This window comes from Mesoplodon densirostris, chromosome 5 (assembly GCF_025265405.1).
Source record: "Mesoplodon densirostris isolate mMesDen1 chromosome 5, mMesDen1 primary haplotype, whole genome shotgun sequence".
Taxonomy (NCBI): Eukaryota; Metazoa; Chordata; class Mammalia; order Artiodactyla; family Ziphiidae; genus Mesoplodon; species Mesoplodon densirostris.
In genome coordinates, this window is record NC_082665.1 from 3,368,355 (window position 1) to 3,394,155 (window position 25,801).

The following is a 25,801-nucleotide window of genomic DNA, read 5'->3' on the forward strand; positions in this document are numbered from 1 at the left end:
CCGAGACCAAAATCGGCAGATGCTCAAGTCCCTTACGTACAATGGCTTAGTACAGTCAGCCCTTGTATGGGCGGGTTCGCATCTGTGGATATGGAGGCTGACTGCATCTTGAAAGGAGAGGGAAGGGTGAGCCCAGCGCCGGGGAAGAGCCCTGGGCTGCATCCTGGCCTCCCCACTTGTGAAGAGGACCAGGCAGGGAACTGAGCATCTCCGTGCCTCAACTTCCTCTTCTGTACAACGGAGGGGCAGTGAAGGGGCGGGGGGCTGGAAGTGGACTTTCTATGTTGCCTTCGGGTCGCTCTTCTTATTCCCAGACCACCCTATGCTCTCTCCACCTGAAACCCCCTTGGGCCACGTGTGTGCACACTCACTCCTCACCTCCTTGACAGCTCCACGCAAAGCCACCAGCTTAGGGAAGCTCCCAAGACCAGGCCTGAATGAGTGCCTGCTCAGTCCTCTCTGGGTGGCTCTGTGTGCTGGTTTTCTCTCTACCCGACACTCGTCCCGCCCCAGGATGTGAGTTCCACATCCTGGGACTGATGTCCATGGCACAGGTGCTGCAACCCTGAATGCTGCAGACAGTTGTCGGATGAATGAATCGCTGACAAATTTGATTTACAAACTAACAAAGGCAAACTGAAGAAATACAAGACCCTGGATGTCTGTGACAGGTGTCACCGAGGCAGGACTCTGCTTTCCTGCCAAGCGGCCTCGTGTGCAACTCACCAGAGGTTTGCCCCTCTCCTCGGTTAGCACCTGCTTCTGCAGCCGAAATCTGTGCGTGCCGTTCTCGTAGCCTTTTGGATGCTGGGAGAAAAACATTTAATTAGAGCAATTACCGAATCAATGGACAGAAATTACACCTAAACTCACTGCAGCAAGGACACTAAATATCTTCACAAAAATGCTATCAAGGGAAAATAAGACAAATGATTAAAACAAAACAAAGGCTAATCAGTTTAATCTCAAGGCTCCAGACTCTCAGACAACAGAGGGTGAAAATAAAATCCTTTCCTGAAGAATAATCCAAGACTGAGGAATAAAGAAACGTAAAACTGCCGATTAAGGCAACTTAAATTTCCTTAACGGCTTTGACATTTCTAAACGACTTTTCCTCTAACCAGTGAAAAACAGAGTCCCTTCCTACAACAGCAGATTGATTCAGAAGGAAGAAAACACCCTCCATATAGAAGGAAAGCATGGCTTGCCAGACAAGACAGAGATTGACCACTGGGGCCACGGTGTGTGTGTGTGTGTATGTGTGTGTGTGTACAATGAACGTATGTTTTAATTTCTCTTGGATATACCTAGGAGTGAAATTGCTGGGTCATATGGTGACTCTATGCTTAGCCTTTTGAGGAATTGCCAGACTGTTTTCCAAAGTGGTTGCACCATTTTAACACCCCCACCAGCAGTGTATGAGGGTTCCAGTTTATCATTATCTGTCTTTGATTCTAGCCATCTTAGTGGGTCTGAAGTGGTATCTCATTGTGATTTTGATTACATTTCCCTGATGGCCAATGATATTAAACACCTTTTCATGTGCTTACTGGCCATTTATTTATCTTCTCTGGCAAAATGTCTCTTCAGATCCTTTGCCCCTTTTTAAACTAGTTTGTCTTTTTATTACTGAGTTCTAAGTGTTCTTTATGTATTCTAGATACAAGTCTTTCATCAGATATATGATTTGCACATATTGTCTCCCATTCTTTGGGTTGTATTTTCACCTTCTTGATGGTACCCTTTGAAGCATAAAAGTTTTGAATTCAGCGAAGTCCAACTTATCTATTTTTCCTTCCACCCCTTGTGCTTTTGGTGTCGTATCTAAGAAGGCTTTGCTTAATCCAAGGTCATGAAGATGTCCTCCTATATTTTCTTCTAGGAGTTTTATAGTTTTAGCTCTCACATTTAGGTCTTTGATGCATTTAAATGTTGTGTACGCAGTGACAAACAGTTCCAAATTCACTCTTTGCCTGTGGATACCCAGCTGTCCCAGCACCACATGTTAAAAAGATTATCCTTTCCCCACTGAATGGTCCTAGCGCCTTGTCAAAAAACAATTGACCATGAGGGTTTAATTTCTGAATTCAGTTCTATTCCATTGATCTGTACGTCTACCCTTACGATAGTAATACAGAGTCTTGAATACTGCAGCTTTGTAATAAGTTTTGAAATTGGGAAGTGTGCATCCAACTTTGTTCTTTTTCAGAATTCTTTTGGCTACTCTGGATTCCTTGAATTTTCATATGAAATCAAGGATCGGCTTGTCAATTTCTGCCAAGAAGCCAGCTGGGGTTTTGATATAGATTACACTGAATCCATAGATCAATTTTGGGCAATACTGCCATCTTGACAGTATTAAATCTTCCTGTCAGTGAACACAGGGTGTCTGTTCACTTATTTAGGTCTTCTTTAACTTCTTTCAACAATGTTTTTGTAGTTTGCAATGTATCAGTCTTGTACTTCCTTGGTTAAATTTATTCCTGAGTTTTTTATTCCTTTTGATGCTGCTGTTAATGAAGTTTTTTTAATTTTCATTTTTGGATTGTTCATGGCTAATGTATAGAAATATAATTGATTTTTATATACTGATCTTGTATCCTGCAACCTTGCTAACTTTTTAATTAGCTCGAATAGGTTTTTGGTGGATTCCTTGGGATCTTCTATATACAAGATCATGTCATCTGCTAATAGAGGCACTTTTACTTCTTCTTGTCCAATCTACATGTCTTTTATTTTACTTTCTTGCCTAAATGCTCTGGCTAGAACCTCCTGTACAACATTAAATAGAAATGGTGAGAGCTGGTATCTTTGTCTTGTTCCTGATGTTATGGGGAAAGCATCCAAGCTTTCACCATTAAGTATGACATTAGCTGTGGCTTTTTATAGATATTCTTTATCTGGTTGAGGCAGTTCCTTTCTATTCCTAGTTTGTTGAGTGTTTCATTATGAAGGGGTGTTGGATTTTGTCGAACGCTTTTTCTGCTTCTAATGAAATGACCCTATGGTTTTTGTCCTGTATTCTATTCATGTGGAGTATTACATTAATTGATTTTCAGATGTTTAACCAACTGTATATTCCTGGAGTAAATCCCATTTAATCATGATATTTAATCCTTTTTAATATGTTGCTGGATTAGTATTTTGTTGAGTTTTGCATGTACATTCATAAGAGAGCTTGGTCTATAGTTTTCTTGTGATGTCTCCTTTCGTTATCAGGATAATACCTCAGAGAGTGAATGGGGAGTGTTCTCTTATTTTTTGGAAGAGTTTGTGAATAGTTGGTGCTAATTTTTCTTTAAATGTCTGATAGAATTCACCAATGAAGCCATCTAGTCCTGGGATTTTCTTTGTAGTCAATTTTTAAATTAATAATTCAGTTTCTTTCCTTGTTATAGGTGTATTCAGATTTTCTATCTCTTGAGTCAGTTTTGGTAGTTTATACCTTTCTAGAAATTTTCCCATTTATTCTAAGTTATCTAACTTGTTAGCATACAGTTGTTCATAGAATTCCTTTATAATTCTTTTTCTTTCTGTGAAGTTGGTAGTAACGTCCCCTTTCTCATTCCAGATTTTGGTAATTTGAATCTTTTTTTCCTGGTCAGTCTAAAGGATTGTCAATTTTGTTGATCTTTTCGAAGAACAAATTTTGGCTTGTGGACAAAAAATGTTGTCTGCCGTTTCAGTAAGCAAAGAATATTGCTGCCACCAAGCTATCAGCCACTGCAGTTCCCACCTCAGCCCCTCCCATCTGTGTGCCCTGAGGGGAATTCAGGAAGGGGAGAAACAGGACACTGGCCCTAGATAGTTAAGATGCATATCTAAGGAATAATTTCAATGAGCCCAGACCCCAGCATCTTCCCATACAGAGACAAGCAATAAAATCATTAACTTGAGATGTCTGTTTTTTATGATTAACAGTAATCTTTAGATGTTTGACCACATGGCTTTTTTTTTTTTTTCAGCGAAAGCTCCTTTATATCCTGGCTCCTACCTTACCTCTTTGGAACAGTTCCTCAGAGCTATGGAGAGGCTATCTCCTGGGATACAGTCCTCAGTAAGGTCCCTGAATAAACATTACTCACAACTTTTAGGTTGTGTGTTTCTTCAATTGTCAGGCTTAATTGATTATCTTTATTTTTTTTTTTCTATTCTTTACTGTTGGTCTTTAGGTGTGCTAATGGTATGGTAATGTTTTTTTGTTGTTTGTTTGTTTTTAATAAAAGAATCCTTAAGAGTTTAGAAACATATACTGAAATAGTCGGAGACAAAATACTACGATGATTGGTATTTGCTTACAAAATAAATCATGAGGAGATGGAGGGAGTATTAGAAGGGGTACTGGTGAAATAAGACTGGCAGGGTGATGGGTACACGCGGGTTCATGATACTATTCTTTTTACCTTTTTACTTGTTTTAAAATTTCCATAACGAAAACTTCAAAGAACTGGAAAAGGTAAGAACTTGATGCTGAAAATAACACCTTCAGATGGGAAATTCCCAGGACAAGGCTCTACTTAGAAGTCAGCACCTGTGAAATGTCTTGCAGGTGCATCCGGCTTTGCACAGAAGCTCTGCTTATGATAAGGGGGAGGTGCAAAAGGACAGAGCAGATAGAGAACCAGCCAAGCTTGCCCTCAGTTCCCCAGGCTCTGGGGCCCCTCGAGGAGGTCCTGTGACACGGGTCTCTCCAGGGCCCTACAGGAAGTGAGTAGAGTTCCTGTGGGAAAGAGAACTTTGGGGCTGTGGTAGAAGCTGATGAAACGCCCCCAGAAATCAGTCCAATCTCTCCCTCTGACCGGCCCCTGAGAGGAAGAAAGAGGAAGAGGAGCCCCAGCTCCGTGGGCCACCCCGCCCCATGTCTCCTGGGGAGGCTCAGTGAGCTGTCAGGGAGGATTCAGCAGGGGAAGATGACACAGCCTGGGCCCCAGGTCACACACACAAGTGCAGGAACACCTCTAGCACAGGTATGCTTTCCTGTACGTCTGAAGCTGTGCACAAGGATGATTCCATACACACATGTGCACGTGCACACACACACACAGAGCTGACGGGCCTGGTGATGGATGGGCCACGGGGCTGACGGAAGGAGGAGGTGGGATGAGTCCTCTGGATCCAGCCTGTCCAAGGGGCGGAGAGCGGTTCTCCGACTGACACAGGGAATGCCAGGGGCCTAGCAAGTTTATGGGGTGAAAATAAAGAGAACATTCTGGTTGTGTCAAGTCTGGCAAGACACACAGACGCCTCTGTGGGGATGTCGGGTGGGCGGTGTGACCTATGACCACGGAGCTCAGGGGGGAGGACCATGCTGGGGACTCCACATCAACGCACACAGAGGTGCTGTGAGGATGCTGAAGGCCCCGCCCGCACAGGATCTCCTATGCTGAGCAGGAACGAGGGGAGAAGGGGCCAAGGACCAGGCCGGGGGGCTCCCACGTTTGGGGGTCTCGCAGAGTAGGGCCAGCAAAGCGCTCTGCATGTTACCAGAGAAGCAGCAGAGCGTGTTACAAGCCCCCAAAGGGAGCCTCTCATGGAGGGAGGAGACCACTACATCACACGCTGGTGACAGGCCAGGGGTGAGGCCAGAGTGCCAGCCACACGCGGCCAGACCATGCTGCTGGGGGCCCTGGCGGGTGGCTTTGGCAGAGCGGGGGAGGCCGGAGGACAGGAGGGGAGTCAGGCAAGGGCAGTCAGGGAGCATGACTCGGGGGGTCTACTCTAAGGTAAGCAGGAAACCGGGTGCGAGGGCGACAGCCATGCTGGGATCGACAGAGAAGACAGGGCAAGCCAGAGGCCAGGGGAGGGGACTGCAGGAGCAAGGCCCTGAGGCCAGGGGCGGGGAGCTGGCCTGCGCAGCTCCCAGAGTTACTGTCACCTGGGGGTAGGCAGAGACCTCTGCGGACGCTGGCGGGGTAAGCGCCCTTCCAGGGCCGCGAAGACCACAGGGTCGCTCACCAGCTGGGCATGAGCAGGTCAGGAAAGGGGTGGCAGTGAGCAGTGACAATGACCCGGGGAATGTGGTCCTGGTGCTGGGCGATCCTAACAGGCCACCTGCCAGGTGTGGACGCCAGTTTCAAGTGATGTCAGCCAGCTTAGCTTTGCATCATCCTGTAGTCACACCACGACACCCGCCCAGGAAAGGTATGATGTCCCCGCTCCTTGTGAGGCCCGGCCGGTCCCCAGCTCCTGGTCACTCTCTGAGTCCTTAACCCAGACCGCACCAAGCTTCTCGTCTGGTTTTGGTTGTTCTCATTATGATTAATCTTTTTCTAAAACTGCCGATATTTTGAGGGAAGGACCTGTGCCCATACTTTGTTACCCACTGACAGGACAGACAGGGCCAGGATGGTGACAGTCATCAGACACCTGGCAGACGGCACACCATACTGAAGACACGAGAAGCAGGGAGCACGTCCTTACCGTGGCCAGGGAGGAAGAACAGGCGATGTCCTTCGGATCTGAAATACCAAACACGAAACAGTGTGAACCACGGCTGGGTGTTTCCTCCGACACAAGAAAGTAAACCAAAACAAGGCACCCTCTGATGCTTTTACTAAATTAGCAACAATTTAAGAAAAAAGGCAATGCACGAGGCAGCATGTTTGGTGGGGTGAAGGCGCAGCTCGGCCACCCCTGCGAGAACCCACACGCACCCCTTCCCTCACTCGGGCCCCGTGACTGCCTGATCCCCACGCGCTGAAGCCAGGAGAGTATGAAACCAGCACCGACAAACGCAAATTGTCACGAATATGAAGCTTGCTTTCCAATATGGAAGATAGTTTACAAATAAAAATAAGCAGAGCATCAGTACACTATGGTGACAAGCCATGTAAGATACATTTAAAGGGTAAGTATCAGAAGGAACTAGAAAAACATGACCAGCAGATCAGAGTAGTGGGTTCTGAATAACATCTGGGATGTCACTTAATGTTATGGAATTAACTAGAAATAAAATTAGCGGGCACAAAACATCTACCTTGAAATCGAACAAAATGCCTTTTACCTAAATGCAAGGCGGTGTGAAATAAAATTCATGTTTTACAGCAAGACAAGGAAAACTTACACATAAAAATGATTCTCTGCCCTTTGGCGTCCTCTCCCCCACACCGTGCATCATGTATCCGCATTAGGCATCAACCCAGCCTCCCCCGTGAGCAGGAATACCTGTGCAGCCAAGAGGAGCAACATTCTCCCAGCATCCACAAGACAACTCCTTAAAGATCACAGTCCTTCCTCATCTTGTAAGGGGTCACATGACCCACCACGATGCCACTTAGACCTGGATTAGGTAAACTGTCAATAACCCCTCGGGCTCAAGAACCTTACATAACTGTGCCTTGACTTCTAATGGGCGGAACAGTCCTCAGAGCTTTCTGCGATGCTCTTCCTGGGTTAGAATCCTCAAATTTGGCTTGAATAAAATTTTCCCATTTTTTCTTACATCCACTGCTTAACTTTTTGTCAACAGAGGGAAGGACATGAGGAAGCGAACAAAACCAGAAGCTAGGCTTTTTTCATCTTCGTACTTTTTTTTTTTTTTTTTTCCATCTTCGTACTTTAAAATCACGCTGGTGTGACCCGGGAATGAGAGCCAGGCTTAGGGCCACGAGTAGCCCTGGCAAGCAGACTCCACTTCTTGAGGATCTAGACAGCCGCCTTTTAACAGCTTTGCTCCTTCCCCATCACCCAGAACCCGGGTCTTTTTTATAATTTTTGGTGAGACAGTTTAACCGCCCTGAAACACAAACCGAGCCACAGGGCTTTAAACTTCCCACAGCGGCGTTCCCTCCCGCGAGATACAGAGGGTGACACCGCGGAGGGGCCCCTGGACCACATGTGCTCCTGGGCTGGAGGCTCCTCCCCGCTGCCCTCTGCGGAGGGTGGGCCTGGGGAGCCCTGATGGTCCCGATGGCCCTGGGGGTGTGCAGTGACATCAGCAGTTCCCCAGCCCGTGGCTTTCCCCAGCTGTGCTGTGAGCCCCAGGGTCAGTCTCGATGGGGTATGGCTGGTCCCCAGGACATGGCTTTTCCTGGGCTTTCACCCTGCAGGACATTAGTACCAGTGACCCTTGGCTGGGACACGTCTGAGGGCAGCTTCCCAGGCAGCCCTGGAGGGGCCTGTGGATGGGGTGCCCTGTCCCTTGGGCCCAGCCCCGGCAGGAAGGAGGAACGGGTGAGCCGGTCCCTCACTGCTGGTCACGAGAAGGGGCGCTCCTGGGGCTTCCCCGCGCACCCTGCAGTAGGGGACTGGGGACCGGGAGGGAGCCGAAGCAAACCACCGAGATGCACGTGGCTCCGGTCTCCCCTCTCTGCAGTGTTCTGCCCTTGGACACAGGATTTGCCGGTCACTGCCTGCAGCTGGCTTTCATCGTCACTCATACAGACGCCACCTCCTTGTCACCAGGGAAGTACAGGTACCAATCCCCTCAGCAGAAAGGGCCCGGCGGTCTGATTCTCGTTCTGCCGTGGAGGGTCTCTGTTAGAGCAGCAGGCCTGTGCCTGCAGTGGACTCAGGCTGACAGGCGACGTCGGGCCCAGGAGGAGGCCTCGTTCCCACGGGCCCGGCTCGTGCTGAGCGAGGAGGAGTAAGGGTGTCCGAGCCTGCGAACCGGCTTCTCTCCGTTCGCTGAGACACTCGTGGACACGGGGCCCTGGGTGCCGGGTCCCAGCGTGGGAGGGTTAGGGGGCCACAGAAATGCCTCCTCCCGTTGAGGCCGGTTGCAGGAGCTGCCCCCAGAGGGAAGCGTCAGAGGCACGGTCGGCCGGCGTCCTGTCCACGTCATGTGCGCAGAGCAGTGCCTCCAGGGCCTGAGCTCAAGAGGAAGACGTCCAGAGGCAAGGTGGAGAAACGCGAAGTCCGGAAGGTGCCCCAGGCCGCACAAGCTGGGCCCTGGTGACCCGGGCGGGGGCCAGGCAAGGACAGAAGCAGCAGCCGGGGGCGGTCTGACAAAGCCGGCCAGCCCCGGGGAGAGGTGACCGGCCCAACGCAGAGACAGCGAGGACCAGGTGACTGAGTGATGCTCGCGGGACAACAGAGGGCCCTGCCCCAGCCATGGGGAGAGCGGGAGGAGGGCGCAGGCGTGAGGGCAGGAAAGGAGGCCCAGTGGGAGGAAATCCTTGGCGGCCTCGTGAGGAACGGGGACACGGAACTCAACGGACGATCCTGCACCACCCTGAACATATTGACCTTGAACACCTGACGGCTAAAGGCTAAGACCCCAGGTAAAGAGAACCAGCACGGCCCAGGGGAATGCGATGGGCTGAGGGAGGAGGAGAGAACGGCCTCTGTGGCCCGGACCTCAGCCCACAGCGCCCTCCCCGCGGCCCCCAGGGCCCCGTCCGTCCTCACTGCCCGCTGAGGCCGGCGGCCCACAGGCCAAGGGGGGGCCCGAGTGCTCATCTGTCCTGAGTCAGTACCAGTACATCTCCCGGGAACACCTTACAGTCCTGGGGGAAGCTGGGCGAGTGCATTTCATCCCAGAGTGGGCCTGGGCGGGGCGGGGCGGGGGTGGAGGGGGGAGGGAGGCAGAGCCCCACGGTCACCATGGAAACAGGAGAGGGGGTGAGAGGATGGCCGGCTGTGGGAAAGCAGCCTCGCCCGCCCCCTCGGAAGCTACAAGAGCGGCGGCTCAGTGGGGAGGATGCTCTCATTTTACTACAAAAGACCAAACCAGGGCTTCCGCGTTCTTGGAAATCCTGCCCCGCCCAGGATGACTGAGCCGAGTGGTGTTCGCGCTGAGAGCCCTGGCCACAGCAAACAAGCTCCCGTCCAGTGCCATGCCCTCCGTTCCTTGTCACTCCGCCCCTTTATCAGTTGAGGAAGAAAATAAAAGCCACCGTGGACTCTGGACCTCAGGCCGAAGGCACGCCGGGGCGGCGGGGGTGGGGGCGGGGGGGTCCCTGCCCTAACATAGAGGAAGCGCGTCGTTGACCAGGTGATGGTGTGGAAGCAGCCCCTGGAGAGTCCAGGTGACACGATGATCCTTCCCGGAACTCCGGTGACTCACAAGCGACAGTTAATGCCACAGGTCGGCATGTCGGCAAGGAAGTCACAATACCCACCCTCCCCCCGGCCCCCTATCTGTTTAACAATTCACTTGTTTGGGCCATTTCGAGATGTGGCTAAAAGCTTACTGGGCCCCCGGAGAAAACGGTGAAGACGGGAGCTGAGCAACCCCGTGCCCTCTGCTCACACCCAGGGGAGGGGGGCGTCTGAGCCCTCATCTAACCTTGGCTTCCTTCTTCACTGACAGGACACACTGGCCTGAGAGCCGCACGTGTGCTCCACTAAATGGCGGTTATTTTAAAAATGAAAAGGTTCGCATTAGCAACAAGAAGAAGGAAGTGAGAAACTTCACAGTGCCTTAACCTTTTGGATGATAAAACCGGCAACTCCGCATGCAAAGCTGAAGCTACAGTTAACGCTCCCCAGGGATGAAGTCATCTGAGTCCGGAGCATCCCTACCTGGGAGCTGACAGTGGGAGCTACCTAGTACCAAATGGTTTTATTTGGCTTTAAGCCAAATCAAAGAGGCAAACGCGAAATGTAACTCATCAGAGTAGCTCGTGGGTTTAGAGCACCCTGACATGTAACAGCTAAAGCAGCACCTGCTTCTCTATCATTAGCGTCATTGCTAGGAATGCTTGTCCTGCCGATCTCTATTTTAAAAATTAATTTAAAATTCAATTAAAACAAAAGTCTGGGATTGAGTCTAGGATGGAACAAAGGCTTGGATTTTCTGGTACAACACTACCTAACTAAGGTATATGATCTTAAGTCATGTCACGGTTTTAAAACATTGTCGAGGATATATCTTATCAGAAGGCAAACAAGCTGGTGAGGCACATTTCAGTTTGTGACGGCAAGACTGGCGTGAGCAGGTGCCGCCACGTGGGCTGGGCAGTGAGCAACGTGGCGGAAGGCCATGCATGCCCAGTGCCGCGGGGCCAGAGGACAGGGCGGGAGGAGTTTCAACACTGGTTACTCTAGAAATCAGGAAACAGCAGAAAATCCAGCAAGACCCGGAGAGCAACGGCTCATCAGGGAAGCCTATACCTAAGAAGGAAGTCTTTCTGGCAAGGGAGAGCTGGACAATCCCAACCCTGCCTGGGACGCAGCAGCAGCAGCCTCTTCTCCTAAGCTCGCCCCCCCCCCCGCAAAGCCCTCCCGGGGAGAGGTCATCATCCACCGGTACTTACGTTCTATGAGAAAGAGAAAGCACACTATCCCCATGGCTGCCACGATGGCCCCGGGCACGACGAAGGACAGGCCCCAGCAGGTGGACACCCAGTAGCCAGCGATCAAGGACCCCAGAATGTTGCCCACAGAGGTGTGGGAATTCCAGACCCCCATAATCAAACCTCGCCTGCAACACAGCAAAACACAAGGTGGCAAATGACGCCTCGGGGCTTACCTGGATCAGTACGTGAGGTTACAACGGTGCCTGCACAGCGTAAGAGCTGGTGTAGAAATAAAAAGGGCAACACGCCCCCTCTGCAAGGCTTGGGACCAGGGGTGCTTACACGAGGACAGTATCTTCACTTACCTCCGGCTGCATAATTACATCTCTCTGAGCTTACTCGTTCTATGATTAAGAGAAGAAAGAGGCCTTTTCCTAGAATTCTTGGAAGGCCCCCAATTTAAATTTGTGCCTTTGCAATCTAAATACAATCATTTGATGAAATATCCCATGAACCAAAGTTCACGTTGAAGAACCTGCCAGATGAACGGGGCTTAATAAGACTGGATGAGTGAGTTTCCTGTTTTAGTTTCCCCATCTTGTCCGGCATCTTGGACCACTTCCTAACCGTGGGCCTGGCCGTGCTGCTTGTCACACAGACGTTACGATGGAATCTGACCGCAGTGAGGTCACCAGAGGCTGGGTACAGCTCTGCTACCAGGCCCTGGGTGACCTGGACAGGTCACACTTCCCTGTGTCTTTCAGTCCTGTGAAAATGTAGCTTCTGCTTCGAAAGGCCTGGGGCAAGGCCCTGACTGCATTTCTCCCAGGTTCCCAGGACGCCAGGTGAGGCCCGGGCTGCTGGCTGGCTGCGCAGATGACCCAGACTCCACCCTGCCCACAACGGGGGCGCATCTCTGGGACAGAGGCCCGCCTGAATTTTAGACCCTCAAGACCCAGAGGTTTCAGTCATCTTATTTCATACAGTAGCCTGACGTGTTTTTTTTCTGTAATGAATCTAAAGAAAAACTAAACATAAAGCGGTCTGCTTTTCATCAGAATCTTCTGGAAACGAACGCTGCTGGAAGCAGGGCTGCCTTCCTCACCTCCCTTTTCCAAACCAGTTGCCGAGGCAGGTGACGACGCTGGGCCAGCCGGTGGTCTGTACCAGTCCGTTGATGATCTGTGACAGAGGGCAAAGGAAGAGACCACTGAGGCGGGGACACCCACACCCGGGAGCCTGGCCTCAGGGGTTTGGGCGCCCAGTGGGGACTCTCACAAAAGGAAGGAGCAGAACCCGATTCGATATGAGCCTCGACAGCCAGACGTGTATTTTAACAATATACGCAGACATCTTACCACGAGAGTCGTACGTGCCTGTTGTGAAATTTTTAGAGTAAGTAGAGAAAAAAAAAGAAAAGAAAATCTCTTGCTCGGAGATGAACTACTGTTAACAGCTTGGGGTCAAGCTGTCCGCTCTCTTTCCAAGCTAAAACTTTATGAAAAGAGAAAAACCCTCTCCTTTTTACAGAACTGTGATGATACCATAAGGGTGGCTTGTAAATTGCACGTTTTCCCTTCTTACGTCGTGAAGAAGGTACTGTTGCTAAGGATCCACCGAAGGGAGCAGAACCTTGACCTAGTGCCTAGAGAAATGATTTCTGCAACTTGCCAAGAGCCCCCGGAGCTTTTGTTTGAAGAAGGGATTTAGGAAGTGTATCAGCAACTGGCTCTGCTTTAGCCTCGGGGGCCTCAGGGGCAGCCTCCTCCAACTGCCTCCGGGAAGGACCAGGCTCCAGAGGCGGACTGGGAGACGCTGGTCCAGCCTCAGGGCCAGCCAGGCTCAGCCTTCCCTCCAGGAACGTGCTGGGACTCTGGGAAACAGGTTTTTCCTTCTCTCTGATTTTCTGTATCACCATAAAGTGTGCATCGCTTTGGTAATTAAAACAGCCAAACTCTTTCAAGTCCTATGGTGAAAATTTTACAAGCGAATTACATACAATTTGCCCTGATGACCTTGCAACATCTCCCTGGGCTGTGTCTGGAGAGCCTCGGAAGCTGAGCATTGTTTCAAGTCATTTCCCATTTCTAGCCAATATTATCCACAGGGCTGTGGGGAGGGGCAAAGCCAAGAGTTCCAGGAACCGCTGGAAGGGCCGGGCCGCATGCTCGTCTGGCCCTCACTCCCCTGCAGCACCCTTAGGCCCTCGCCTTTCCCTCCCCCCGCCCCGCTGACTGCCCCCAACCCTGCCCGACTGCCGACTATCCCCGAGTCCCCTCAACCTCCTCCCCTCACCACGCCCCTCATCCCCCCAACCCCAGAGCGGTCAAGTCTGACACAAGACAGAACATCTCAAATGCACCCAAATTAAGGCAGGACTCAGAAGGGCCTCCTGCTTCAGTCCCCCTGCTGGGGTCCCAACAAACAGGATTCTTTAGGCGGCAACTCCTGAAACTGAGAAGCACTGCGCGGCTGCTGGCATTTCAGAGCAGAGCAGAGAAGAGGGGCTGGATGTGCCAGCGCTGACCCTGACCTCAGCCAGGACACAGTTCTGCGCCCACTCCCACCACCTGCCACGTTCTCTCTTGGCAGAGCTGGGGACCCGTGACATTAACACCCCGTCTGGCTCATCACGGAAATCCCATGCATGGTGAGCCGTGGACCAGACCTTACCTGGGTCACCACGTAGAATCCAAAACTGTGGATGTTGTAGAAATACCCTACCCCAAACAGGGCAGTAAAAGTACCACTGGCCACCATTCCGAAAGTCAGGTAATACCTAATTGACAGGCGTTCCCCTATTATGCCACTGAGGAGGGAGAAAAAAGAGAGACAAATATGAGAAGACAAACACACCCGTAATGTAAATGACCCAGCGATTCCTTTCTGGATGCTTTCACGTTCTGAGCTTTTAGAACCTGAAAGCACTCCCATTTCCAGTAAATTTTAATCGCAATTATTTTCCAGTGGAGCATTTATTAACCAGAAACTGGCAACACCTTTTAAGACTTTCTATTTCTAACAAAAGTCACTGTTAAATAATAAAACTGAAACGCTCTGACATATATGATGCCTGCCAATGAAAAAAACAAAACCCAAAACTTGTCCTGCTAGCTGATCCTGTTTTTTGTTTTTTTTTTTAATAATTAATTAATTAATTAATTTTGGCTGTCTTGGTTCTTCATTTCCGTGCGAGGACTTTCTCTAGTTGCGGCAAGTGGGGGCCACTCTTCATCGCGGTGCACGGGCCTCTCACTATCACGGCCTCTCTTGTTGCGGAGCACAGGCTCCAGACGTGCAGGCTCAGTAGCTGTGGCTCACGGGCTCAGTTGCTCCGTGGCATGTGGGATCTTCCCAGACCAGGGCTCGAACCCGTGCCCCCTGCATTGGCAGGCAGATTCTCAACCACTGCGCCACCAGGGAAGCCCTGATCCTGTTTTATATAAACAACAGCCCGTGAATGTAGAGAGTATTTTAAGATTTCCACTGTCGAACTGTAGACAAATATGAAAAGGGGTCACCTGTGACCTTGAGCACGTCTCTTGGCCCTCGGGCTGGCATTAAGCCGCGGCATCAGCGGCCAGGCCAGAGGCTCTCTTGCCGACGACCCTCTGGCCACAAGCACTGTGATCTGGTTTAAAGACAGAGCCTTTTCCTTAAGGTAAAGTCTGAAACGTGGGGCAAAGCCTCCATGCTTTCTTCGAACAGCAACGTGACGCCATAAAGAGCTAATCCCTCTGGAGAATTGCTTCCTCGAGCTGCCCGGGCGCTCAAACGAGATAAGTTCGGTTAAGTGCCTGGCAGGGAGTGGGTGCTCAATCAAACGGCTCCAGTGCTGCCAGGGAGGGCGAAAATCTCCAGTTTCATACTGGGACATACAGTCAACAGGCCTTTACCACCATCACACCTCACTACCCAATGCCATATGAAATACGTCCTTTACTGCCTTGGAGGACATGTCACTATGGAACAGCTTGACACTGTGACTTATTGAGTGAATAAAGGGCTGAAGAACAATCACAAAGGACTGTGAGCCTTTTGCAATCCTTACATACACTCTGTGGGTCTCGTTTTCTTCCACATAATCATTCTAGGAGTCAGATAAATAGGAAACGTAATGAAGGATGATGCCTGCCTGTCCGTGAACAGTACTCTGGGAGCCAGCTCCAAAATTCTGGTCTTTCATCTCAAGAACAAATACCCCAGAGAGATCTTCCTTCAGAATTTACCAAAGAAAAAGAAGATCAACCTAGTATCATGCAAATGACCTATTAAACACTAAAGCAGGAAGTAATTTAAAATTGTAAACAGCATTCAGGTCCAATTTTAAGCTGAGTAGAAATTGATCACATACAAACTCGAGAGCATTCCAGAGCTAAAGGAATTATCTATTTCATCTTGCTCAGGTCAGAGAAGAGGGAACGTGTCCCAGAGGAGGTCGCGGACCTGCCCAAGGTCACGGAGTAAGTGTCAGAGTCAGATGGGCCTCCTGCAAGCTAGTGCCATCGGCTGGGGCTTACAAATGTCCTCTAGTCTCGCTAGACAATACTGGGACTCAATTTGGTCTCTATTTTAAAGTTTTAAAGAAAAGGCCTAACGGAATGGACAGCATTCCACATCGTATCAGGCTCCTACAGGTAAGAAAGGCCACGCCACACCTGCTTGAACCTGCCGGCAATGACCTGGGTTAGCGAAGGTGCCACCACGTCTGAGTTATCTGCTACACTAACACCATCCATCTCGCTAGCAATGTGTCATGATGTCACTACGAAGCCATGCAAGGAAGCATGCAAGGAAGCAGGGTACACCCTCATCCCCGTCATGAGTCCACTGCGGATTTCACATTAGGTTATTATGAAATAAATAATACTACTTCATAATAAAATAAAATTATTTAATAAGAACGTTCGTTGGCGAGTTGCATGAAGAATGATCTTTGCCAATAAATAAGCACTAAAAAAACCACTTTATTCAAACCAGGTTTCTTAGCCTCAGCACCCTTGGCGTGTTGGGCCGGGTAACTCTTTGTGGCGCGGGGCTGTCTTGTGTCCTGTAGCACACTTAGCGGCACCCCGGTTTCTGCCCACCAGATGCCAGTAGCAACCCCTTCTCCGGCTGAGACGACCAAAACCATCTCCAGATATTGCTAAAAGTTTCCTAGGAGACAACATCACTCCCAGCTGAGAACCACATTTAACTAGTGTTTTCTAGTAACTGAGAAAAACACACTCCAACCTTGGGGTCTTTTTATATTATTGATTATTGGTGTCCAGTAAAACTGCGGTTTTTAGAACATAAATATTTGACCACAGGATGGAATACAGCTGGCGGCCGGTTGCAGCTCACGCCCTAAGTCGCCTGAGGCTTACACCGTCCTTTTCCACAGCTGGGCTCCCATTCTGTGCGGCATCCGTATGATTCATTCCGCACTCAGACAAACCCTGCAGCTCTATGCAGATGTGCAAGTTCAACAAAGGGGTGACAGCCACTCCATCAGCAGAAACCGCCTGTCTGGGTACCAGACACCCAGACGGTCCTGAGCTGGGGAGGGGGTCCAGGTCTCGGTGATAACACAGTCTGGGTGGATCTCAGGGAAGAAGGTAAACATTTACAGGGATTCCAGAGATTCCCAAAGCTCTAAAACTCTGTGTCTCTGAACAAAGCCCTCTTTGGATTAAAGGCCTTAGTCCCTGTAAGTTTTGTTTTGTTTTTTTTGTTCAACCTGGCTGGACTGACACCATAGCAGTTTTTAACCGGCCGACTGCATGTCCTGTTATTACCCACTAATATTTACCACCTCCCTAGGCCAATTCAGAACTGGATCAAGAATGGGGTAACTGGCTTCCGTGGTGGCGCAGTGGTTGAGAGTCTGCCTGCCGATGCAGGGGATGCGGGTTCATGCCCCGGTCCGGGAACATCCCACATGCCGCGGAGCGGTTGGGCCCGTGAGCCATGGTTGCTGAGCCTGCGCGTCCGGAGCCTGTGCTCCGCAACAGGAGAGGCCACAACAGCGAGAGGCCCGCGTACCGCAAAAAAAAAAAAAAAAAAAAAAAAAAAAAAAATGGGGTAACGATCGTATGTAACAGACGCTGGGAACACAGCACGGGCCAGGCCCTGTTCCGAGCATTCTGCGTGTACTAACTCATTTAAACCTCACCACACTCCTGTGAGTTAAGAACTACTGTTTCTCCCATTTTGCAAAGGGGAAACTGAGGCCCAAGGAGGTGTGGTAACTCGTCCAAAGCCCCCCAAGCGGGCAGTCAAGCCGGGATCAAATCCCAGCAACGTGCCTCTGGGGTCCACACCTCCCACCGCCAGGCAGGACGGCCTTGGCGCTCAGGGGAAGCTCTGTTCCAGCCTGGCGGGGCATCCAGGTGGACATGCCAAGCACCCGCTGTGTGAACTGCTCTGATGCCAGGCGGGGCTAGGAGAGAGACGGCGGCCCCTGAAACCAGAGGAGAGGAGGCTCTGCCGCGCTCGCCGGGTGGGGAGCTGCCAGTGCCCTGCTCCTGGGTGACCGGGTCCCGGCAGGGCTCACGGTGCATCCAACCCCGGGGCCAGGAAAGCCGTCTGAGGACAGTCTGCCCGATCAGCAGGACACCCGGGCCGTGCGCTGGCTTCCATCTCATCCTTGTCTCTGAGGAGAGACTGGAGGACCAGCCACCCGCGGACGGGGCCGCGTCTTCAGCGTACCTGAGCCGCGCTCTGCATCCAGCGGACCACCTGGGTCTTGCAGTCTTGGCCAGACCTACCTCAGGTACATGCCAACAGCGTACGCACACAGGAAAGAGTAGTCCAGGGCGCCGAGCAGCTGCTGGTAGTTTTCCTGATCTACACGGGGCGAAAAGCAACAGGAAAAGGAGAGTATTGTTTACTCTTCACTGAATACCAATTTATGTCCAGGAGAGGTACAGTGACATACGAGGCCTCTGCCCTCTACGTCTGGGTGGCGTCCTCAGAAGGGAACACAGAAAATACAGCAACTGGAAATCGAGTCACCATGTTTCCAATAATCGCTACATAAACATTACTCCCATTAGGTCAGATCCCCATTGCTGGCGGTGAGCTTGTGGGTTCTGTTCTGTTTCACATGTTACGCCGGCTGTGGTCCGGGCCCCCCAGGCCAGCCCCACACCACAGCTCGGAGATTGCTCTCTTCTTTCCACCCACAGCTTACGCTCTGTAAGTCCTAACTTCCAGCTTGGACAAATGCAACCTGCAGATGACCTTCAGCAGATCTGACCACTGAGCGACACCTGTGCACATGGGCACGGGAAACGTGCGGCCGCTGAAGGTGCGAGGCTGGTTTGCTGGGAGGAGAGGTTAGTTTGCACCTGGACGCGCGGCTGCATCTGACAGCATCGTCACCGCTGCTGAGACCAGCCAGCCGGCTCGGGGACTGCCACCTGGGGAGGAGGCCTGCAGGGATGGCCAGCTTCGGCCACGGGAGGAAAGCAGGGGGACGAACGGAGAACTCACCAAATGGGGCCCAGCCGCAGTCGGTCCCGTTGTCTGGGAGCTGGTGAGTGGGGGTGTCCCCGGCTTTTCGGCTCTGGCTGTTGAATCCGACCTCCCCCTCATATGAAGCCGTGCAGTAGCTGTGCAGCTCACCCTGGGATATCCATGGGGAGGACAGAAGCCAGAGAGAGAGAGTGCACTCAGGTGGGGCTCAGCCGCCCCTCTCCTTACAGCTGTCCTAGGGTGACTGCGTTCTAGGGGGATACGGCACCTCTAGGGCGGTGTGTCTAGGGGACCCACAGAGTGCCTACCAACGAGGATGGTTTCTCGAGCTCCCTAGTGGCCGTCCCCTCCTGAGCACAGACACAGCCGACGCAGCCTGTACCGGGCCACCCAGAGACGACTGCTCAGAGCAGCTGGGCAGCATGGGGGACCAGCTGCCCAGAACGGAAGAATGGATTCATCTTGCTGGATTTATGTAACTGACTACAAGTTACAGGTCCACACAAGGATGAGGACGAATCTCGAAACAAAATAAGCCTGACACAAAGGAGCACAAATGGGAGGACTCTGTTTATGAAGCTCAGGAGGAGGGAAATAAATCCAGGTGACATTGGCGAGAATGGTGGTCACCTAGAGAAGGGTAACAGTGACGGGGACCAGGCACAGGGAGCTGGACAGGGACCAGACCTTAACCTAGGTGATTTCCCAGGTGAGCATGTAAATATTTGCCAGGCTAGACACCGCAGATCTGTGCACTTTACTATGTGCAAATCACATGTCAAAACTCCCCCTAAAACTAGCTCAAGGTGCTCCTTAAGGAGGCATCCACACTTCCAGAAAAGTGCCGCAGGGCAGCCGGGGCTGTCCTGTTATGGGGACCTGAGTAACAGGTGACTTGTTCCTTAAAATACAAGGGGGGCTTCCCTGGTGGCGCAGTGGTTGAGAGTCTGCCTGCCGATGCAGGGGACGTGGGTTCGTGCCCCGGTCCGGGAGGATCCCACATGCTGCGGAGCGGCTGGGCCCGTGAGCCATGGCCGCTGAGCCTGCGCGTCCGGAGCCTGTGCTCCGCAACGGGGGAGGCCACAACAGCAAGAGGCCCGCGTACCACAAAACAAACAAACAAACAAACAAAAAAACCAACAAAAAAGCAACACAAGGGGCAGCAGACAGGACTCCATGCGCCTGCGGTGCCACCTGGGGGTCACACGTGTCCCCTCCCAGGTGGCCCCGGGCTCCCACTTCTCCCCTGCTGGGTGCTTTCTGAGGTTTCCGCTACACGGGGCTCAGACGAACCCATCCATCAGGTGTGAGCGAGGGCAGAAAGGAGGCTTCCTCAAGGTCAAGGAGGTGGCCCTCAGCGGGAGCAGAGGTCCTGAAGGGGCGTCCTTTAGTGAGCTGCGACCTGAGAGAGGGCCTGGGGGGCTGTGAGGAAGGCTGGCCCCGGAAGGAGCATCTACCCCGGGGTCAAGACACAGGGCAGAGGGCAGGGAGCTGCACCCCAGTCCACCAGGTGGGGGGCAGCCAGAAGGCCTGTCCACCACCCTCGCTTTGTGGGTACCCCGCCTCTTCAGGAGGGGGTCACTAAAGAGGCTGATCTCCTTTAAAAGGCCGCCTTGCTAGGGCTGTGGTCAGCCACGGTGGGACACCTGATTTTACATGGACACACGCCCCCGAGACCTGGCCTTGGCACACGGGACCCAGCCACTCTGTGGTCACGTGGCTTTGTCATCATCGCTGGGCTGCTCTGTTGTAACTTAAACACAAGGTTCCGCTAAAACTAGCCAAGGTTCCGCTTTCCAAACTCAAAGTAACACTTTGCAAATAGCTTTCCTCAGCCCAGCTCACACTCCCCAGTGGTGGAGGCCGGGCGCTGTCATCCTGGGATCCTCAGAGCCCCTTGCCTGCCCGCCTGAGAAACTGTGGACGTGGCTGTGAATTTGGGACGGGGACACGGGGAAGCCCTGCCTTTCTGCTGGATTTCCAGCACTTCCCCCCCCGCCTGAGGTGATAATTTCCTTCTCCTCTTTGCCTTCAGAAGTCAGGTGTGTCCGCCCACCTGTCTCTGCTGCTTCTCTTGGAAGCCAGCCGGGCCCGGAGGCACCAGTGATGCTGTCTATTCACCTTTCAATACGGGAGCCACAGGCAGGACGCAAGGACCCCCACGGGCTGAGGGGGACCCCCTAACACACGCCTTACATGGAAGCCCGGGAAGAGGACCGTTAGGGACGCGGCTCCCACTGGCAGGTCCACACCCTCCTTCACCATCCACGGGGGATATAAAGGATTAGAAAGCATCCCTTCTTGTTTCATAAACAAGCAGAAGAGGCTTTCTGTTTTGGTTTGTCCCGGGATGAGAGGTGCCGGTCAGGGACACGGGCTCTGAGCCGGGATACTGGTGCTGCTGTGCTGGTTTCCAACCTCGGCCGACTCACGGGGACTCCCCATGGCCCCTTAAGAAGCCAGCACAGTGCGGCCCGTCCGGCGCTGCTGTAAAGATGAGCACGTGGAGGTGTGTGCAGAGAGCTCCTGTCCGGGTCCCTTGCCCTCAGAAAGGCTCAGCGACTGGCAGCTGTTTGGGGTGCACACACACCGGGGCACCCCAGGGCCTCCAGCTGGCCCTAAGCTCATTCAGCTCCCTTCTCCCCCCAGCCCTCCTCCTTCATATGAGAAATGCAATCTCCAGCCCACTCCACTGAAAAGCGGAAGCAACAGCAATAAAATACTTAACATTACTTGAGCATAAAGAGTTCTGAGGATATTTAAAGGACCACATGTTAGCTTTTAATAAGACTGCCATATTTTAACTTTTCAATGAGTTTTATTCCCCAAACCTGGTGTTTGCAGGAAAATTAAGGATTAATGAAACTAAGATAAACTTAAGTTTGTCAGACAGAAAACTCACCAGGTGAACTGATTCTTACCATGTTATAAAATCATTTCGGGGGTGGGGAGCTAGTCCTTTGCTTTCATAAAAGCAGTCTCCTTTGCACATTTCTTACACGTGCCTTTCCACAGATAACACATAAAATTAATCAAAATACACCAGGCGTGATTAAAAGTCGATCAATCAAAAGACAATGTGGCAGCCGAGAAACACGGCTGTGAAACGACAAGGGGGGAAGAGCAGAATGGAACATTCCAGGTGCCTGGGGCTCGTAAGTGTTTAAAAATGTCTGTGTAATACACAAAGCAACGGCAACAACACAATAAACCGCAAGACACCAGTGACTGGAAGGGGGGCGGGGGGGGGAGTGAGAGAAGACAGGTGTGGACACGATGGAAGGATGCAGAAAACAGCCATGACGTCACGAAGCACCGTGTGTGGGGAGGGGCAGGGACACGGGGGTGTGCACTTACCTCCCATCTACAGATCCCCTCTCTAGCGCCCTCCACCCCCAGCGCTGGGCAGCTGGAGCTGCAGCAGACATGTTCCCCGTAAGCTCCACACACACCAGCCGGTGCAGTCACTTAGGCACCAATGTTCTTATATAAATGTACATTAATGAAGACTCTACACGCTAAACTCTGAACTTGAGCAGCTTCACCCTGAGAAACTCTTTATTCGCTCATTCATTCCAAAAACATGGGCTCTTCGGTTCCCTGGCCAAGGCTACAGCGAGCTGCTCGTTGCCTGTGACGGAGGAGACAGCCCGGTGGGAATGGGGAAGGGGTCCAGAAGATGCTGAGAGGTGACAGGGAGAGGGGCAGGAGATGGAGAGCCGGGGATTCGGGCCTCATCAGGAGGAGAGGGGTTGTGTCAGCTTCACTTCACCTCTGAACGACACACAGAGTTTCGTGTGTGTGCACGTACGTGCACGCGTGTGTCCGTTTGAGTGTGTACATAATCTATACAGAGTGCATATGTTTAGTAAATTTTCTAGGGTTCCTTAGGTTGTGTGGGTCCATTTATTTTAACTAGTCCTTTAGACGCCTTTTATAAAGCTCTGGGTTGAAAGAACTCTCCAAAGCATTATGCAAAAGAAGTCCTAGAAGAGAAATGAAAGTTCTGGTGCCGGCTATGCTCTGAATGCTGGTGCTCCCACAAAATTCATGTGTTGAAACCGAACCCCTGAGGTGACGGTATTAGGAGGTACGTAGGTCATGAGGGTGGAGCCCTCATGAATGGGATTAGTGCTCTTTTAAATGGACTCCAGAGAGCTCCTCAACCTTCCTCCAAGTGAAGCTACAAGGAAGCGGCCGTCTGCAAGCTGGAAGAGGGCCCTCACCAGAAACTGACCGTGCTGGCACCCACCCTGATCTGGGATGTCCAGCCTTCAGAACTGTGAGCAACAAACGTCTGCTGTCCACAGCCACCCAGTCTATGGTATTTTGTTACAGCAGCAAGAGTGGATGAGACGGTGCTCAAAACAGGAAGAACAGACAACCTGGGCCCCATCTACAATAGCACCTGGAGGTGGTCAGTTCACAGGAGCCACATGAAAACAGACCAGACACACACCTGCATATGCAAAGGTACACCCACTCACAAAGGTGTACAGAAATACACAGGGAAGCTTTTGGGTCACTGTCTATTTTTTTTTAATAGGATCATTCTACATGGACTTATGTCCACCTTGACTCTTCTTACTCAAAAATACCTGCTGGGAATCCTTCTGAGTCAACTGGTTTGGCTCTAATGAATTCTTTTAAGTAGTTGCACATATCAGAATATGGATGTGCCATAATTTATTCAAACTTTCAGCTGCTGATTAAGTTCACATAATAGCCAGGTTTTTTTTTTTTCCTTTAAAAAAAATTGCAGACAATGCTACAAAAAAGATGCTTACGCAAATACTCCTAAGTGCTGGCGCTTTCATTTTTATGGACAAGATTCCCAGAAGCAGGACTGAAGGACAAGCATCTTTAATTTCAACAGGTGTTACCCAGATGCTTTCCAAAAGGCCGTAACGCTTCACATCTCTATCACCCACACCTGAAAGTCTTCTCCCGCCATCACTGACAGCAACAGGGGCTATTACTCTTTTAGGTGTTCTGTCACTTTGTGGGTATAAAGTGGTATATCCCTTGTCTGTGAACTGCCTCTTCACCCCCTCCGCCCATCATTCCTTTGGATTTCCCAACTTCATACCCCTAAGATGGACATCATCTTGTTCTTGGATTTTTACTTTCTATTTTTTACATTTAGATCTCTAATCCATCCATCTATTCTTTATAAGATCGGGGTTCAACTTTATTTCTTCCAGATCAATCTGCAGTTGTGTCAACACCATTTATTTAGATGAACTATACTTTTCCCATCACCTCTGTCAGCCATTCTACTGTATGTTTCCACAATATTTTCTATACTTTTCTACTGACCTCTTTGTCTATCCTCATGCAATACCATAATAATTTGATATAGTGGCTTAAAAAATGTTCCCTTTTCCACACTTTCCTTGGTAATTAATTCTTGGTCATTCTTTTCACATAAACTCTAAGATTATTTTATTCAGTTAAAAAAGACATTGCTGAGATTTTCATTGGAGTTGTGTCCTATTTAAATACGAATACTGGGAACAGTAGAACTTTCCAGATAGCAAGTTTCCCACCCAAAGCCAAGGTACGCACTTCCAGCCTTTCAGGCTTTGTTTTCTGTCCGCCACTGAGGATTTCACGGCTTTCTTTTCCTGGGTCCTGTGTGTGCAGAGAGGGCTGGACGTTCACACTCAGGCCGGTCAATGGGACGGCTCCTCTCGGGGACCTTGGATCCCCTGCAGCTCAGGCTCTTCCCGAGAACCCTCTGCTTTCAGGCTTTTGTTCTGGCCCACCCTGGGGGTGGGGGGCCAGGGAAGAGCCACCCAGTGTGTCCCTCGGGCAGCGTGCAGACCCCACCTGCCCATTGGCCGCCAGTTAAGAGGCAGGGCTGGGGCTGGAGCAGCTCTCAGAAGAGAGCGGGGTTGGAACCCCACCTCCTCCCAGCCCTGTTTTCATCACTATCACTTATTTTTCCTTTTTGCTATATGCTAAAATCAGAGAAAAATGAAAGGTTTCATCAGTGGTTAAACTAAGTCTAAACAGAGTAGCCTCATGCCACCACGACATGTCACGTCACTGTAAGTGACACTAAAGAATATGAATCACTTTATGATTCGTCACCCCTGGTGATCAATTCCAGGTATGCAAATATATTTTGTTTTGCTCATAATGTGCTAATAAATATAGGTTATAGATAATTCAGACTGATCCTTGGGTCAACAGCACCATTACTACTTCTAGTTTTATAAATAAGATGAGCTAAATAAAGCATGTGAAAGCCTTGTAAGGCATTACAAAGAAAGTTATCATATGTAGTGTGACATCTTATTTATCTCAGAAGGCAAAGAAGCCCCGGGGTTCTGCGTCAGGCCAATCCACATCCAGACACGTCTAAGGTGCTAAGTCAGACAATCTGCGCATTGAAGAACATCTGGGTGTGATGCTGCGACTGTACCCAGCTTCTTACACCTGCCCTAGAGACCCTGTGGCAGGGAGGGTAAGGGTACGGACCTTGGAGTCAGCCCGACCCCGTGGAATTCACCTGCGGTGGCCCTGGCCTGCACAGAGGAATTAGGCTCCAGAGTCTGTTTCCTCAAAAGGACACTCATAGGACTGCCGTGACGATGATATTAAATAAGGGAGGCGTGCCCCTTGTCAGGCGCGGGGCTCGGCCAGTGGCAGTCACCGTGACTGATGAAAACTGAACTAAGAGCCGGACCCCTCATCACTAAGCCCCAAGCCCCCGATGGGGAAGCCGGGAGAGTGGCCTGGAACGATGCCGCCTCCCTTCCTGGCTAAATGGGGACCCTCGTGACCACCAGAAGGAGACCCTCCAGTGGCCAGCCCCCCTCAGCATGCTGCCTTGGTCCCAACACGGGCCCTGCGCCTGTCCGGCTGCTGCAGCACCGCGATGCCCCCAGCAGGCCAGGATTGGCCCCAGGATCCACGCCCAGCCTTCCAGGATCCATCGGAGCCTCAGGAAGGCTCCCAACCCCGCCGGCTCCTTCAGTTCTAGGCGCTTTCTAAGGTCCCTTCAATGGTCTATTTCCTTTTCATAACTTGCCTTTTTCTTGAGCCATATGTGTATTTCCCTAACCAGGAAGACAGGAATTAGTAGTATTTAAGTTGACAGGGGTGGGTTGGTCCTTGGTAATGATATTAGAGACACTGGTCAAGTGGATGAG

At 51.0% G+C, this 25,801-nt stretch overlaps 1 protein-coding gene across 1 annotated transcript in view; it reads right to left on the reverse strand.

Annotated features, from left to right (window-relative positions):
• SLC37A1 (solute carrier family 37 member 1) overlaps nucleotides 1-25,801 on the reverse strand; it is a 68,180-nt gene that overhangs the window by 25,791 nt on the left and 16,588 nt on the right. The window contains exons 4-10 of the mRNA XM_060098452.1: nucleotides 18,660-18,792; nucleotides 17,933-18,011; nucleotides 13,854-13,989; nucleotides 12,286-12,362; nucleotides 11,199-11,365; nucleotides 6,421-6,458; nucleotides 727-807 (exon numbers count right to left, since the gene is read on the reverse strand). Coding sequence (XP_059954435.1) covers nucleotides 727-807; nucleotides 6,421-6,458; nucleotides 11,199-11,365; nucleotides 12,286-12,362; nucleotides 13,854-13,989; nucleotides 17,933-18,011; nucleotides 18,660-18,792 — 711 coding nt within the window. The remainder of the gene's footprint in view (nucleotides 1-726; nucleotides 808-6,420; nucleotides 6,459-11,198; nucleotides 11,366-12,285; nucleotides 12,363-13,853; nucleotides 13,990-17,932; nucleotides 18,012-18,659; nucleotides 18,793-25,801) is intronic.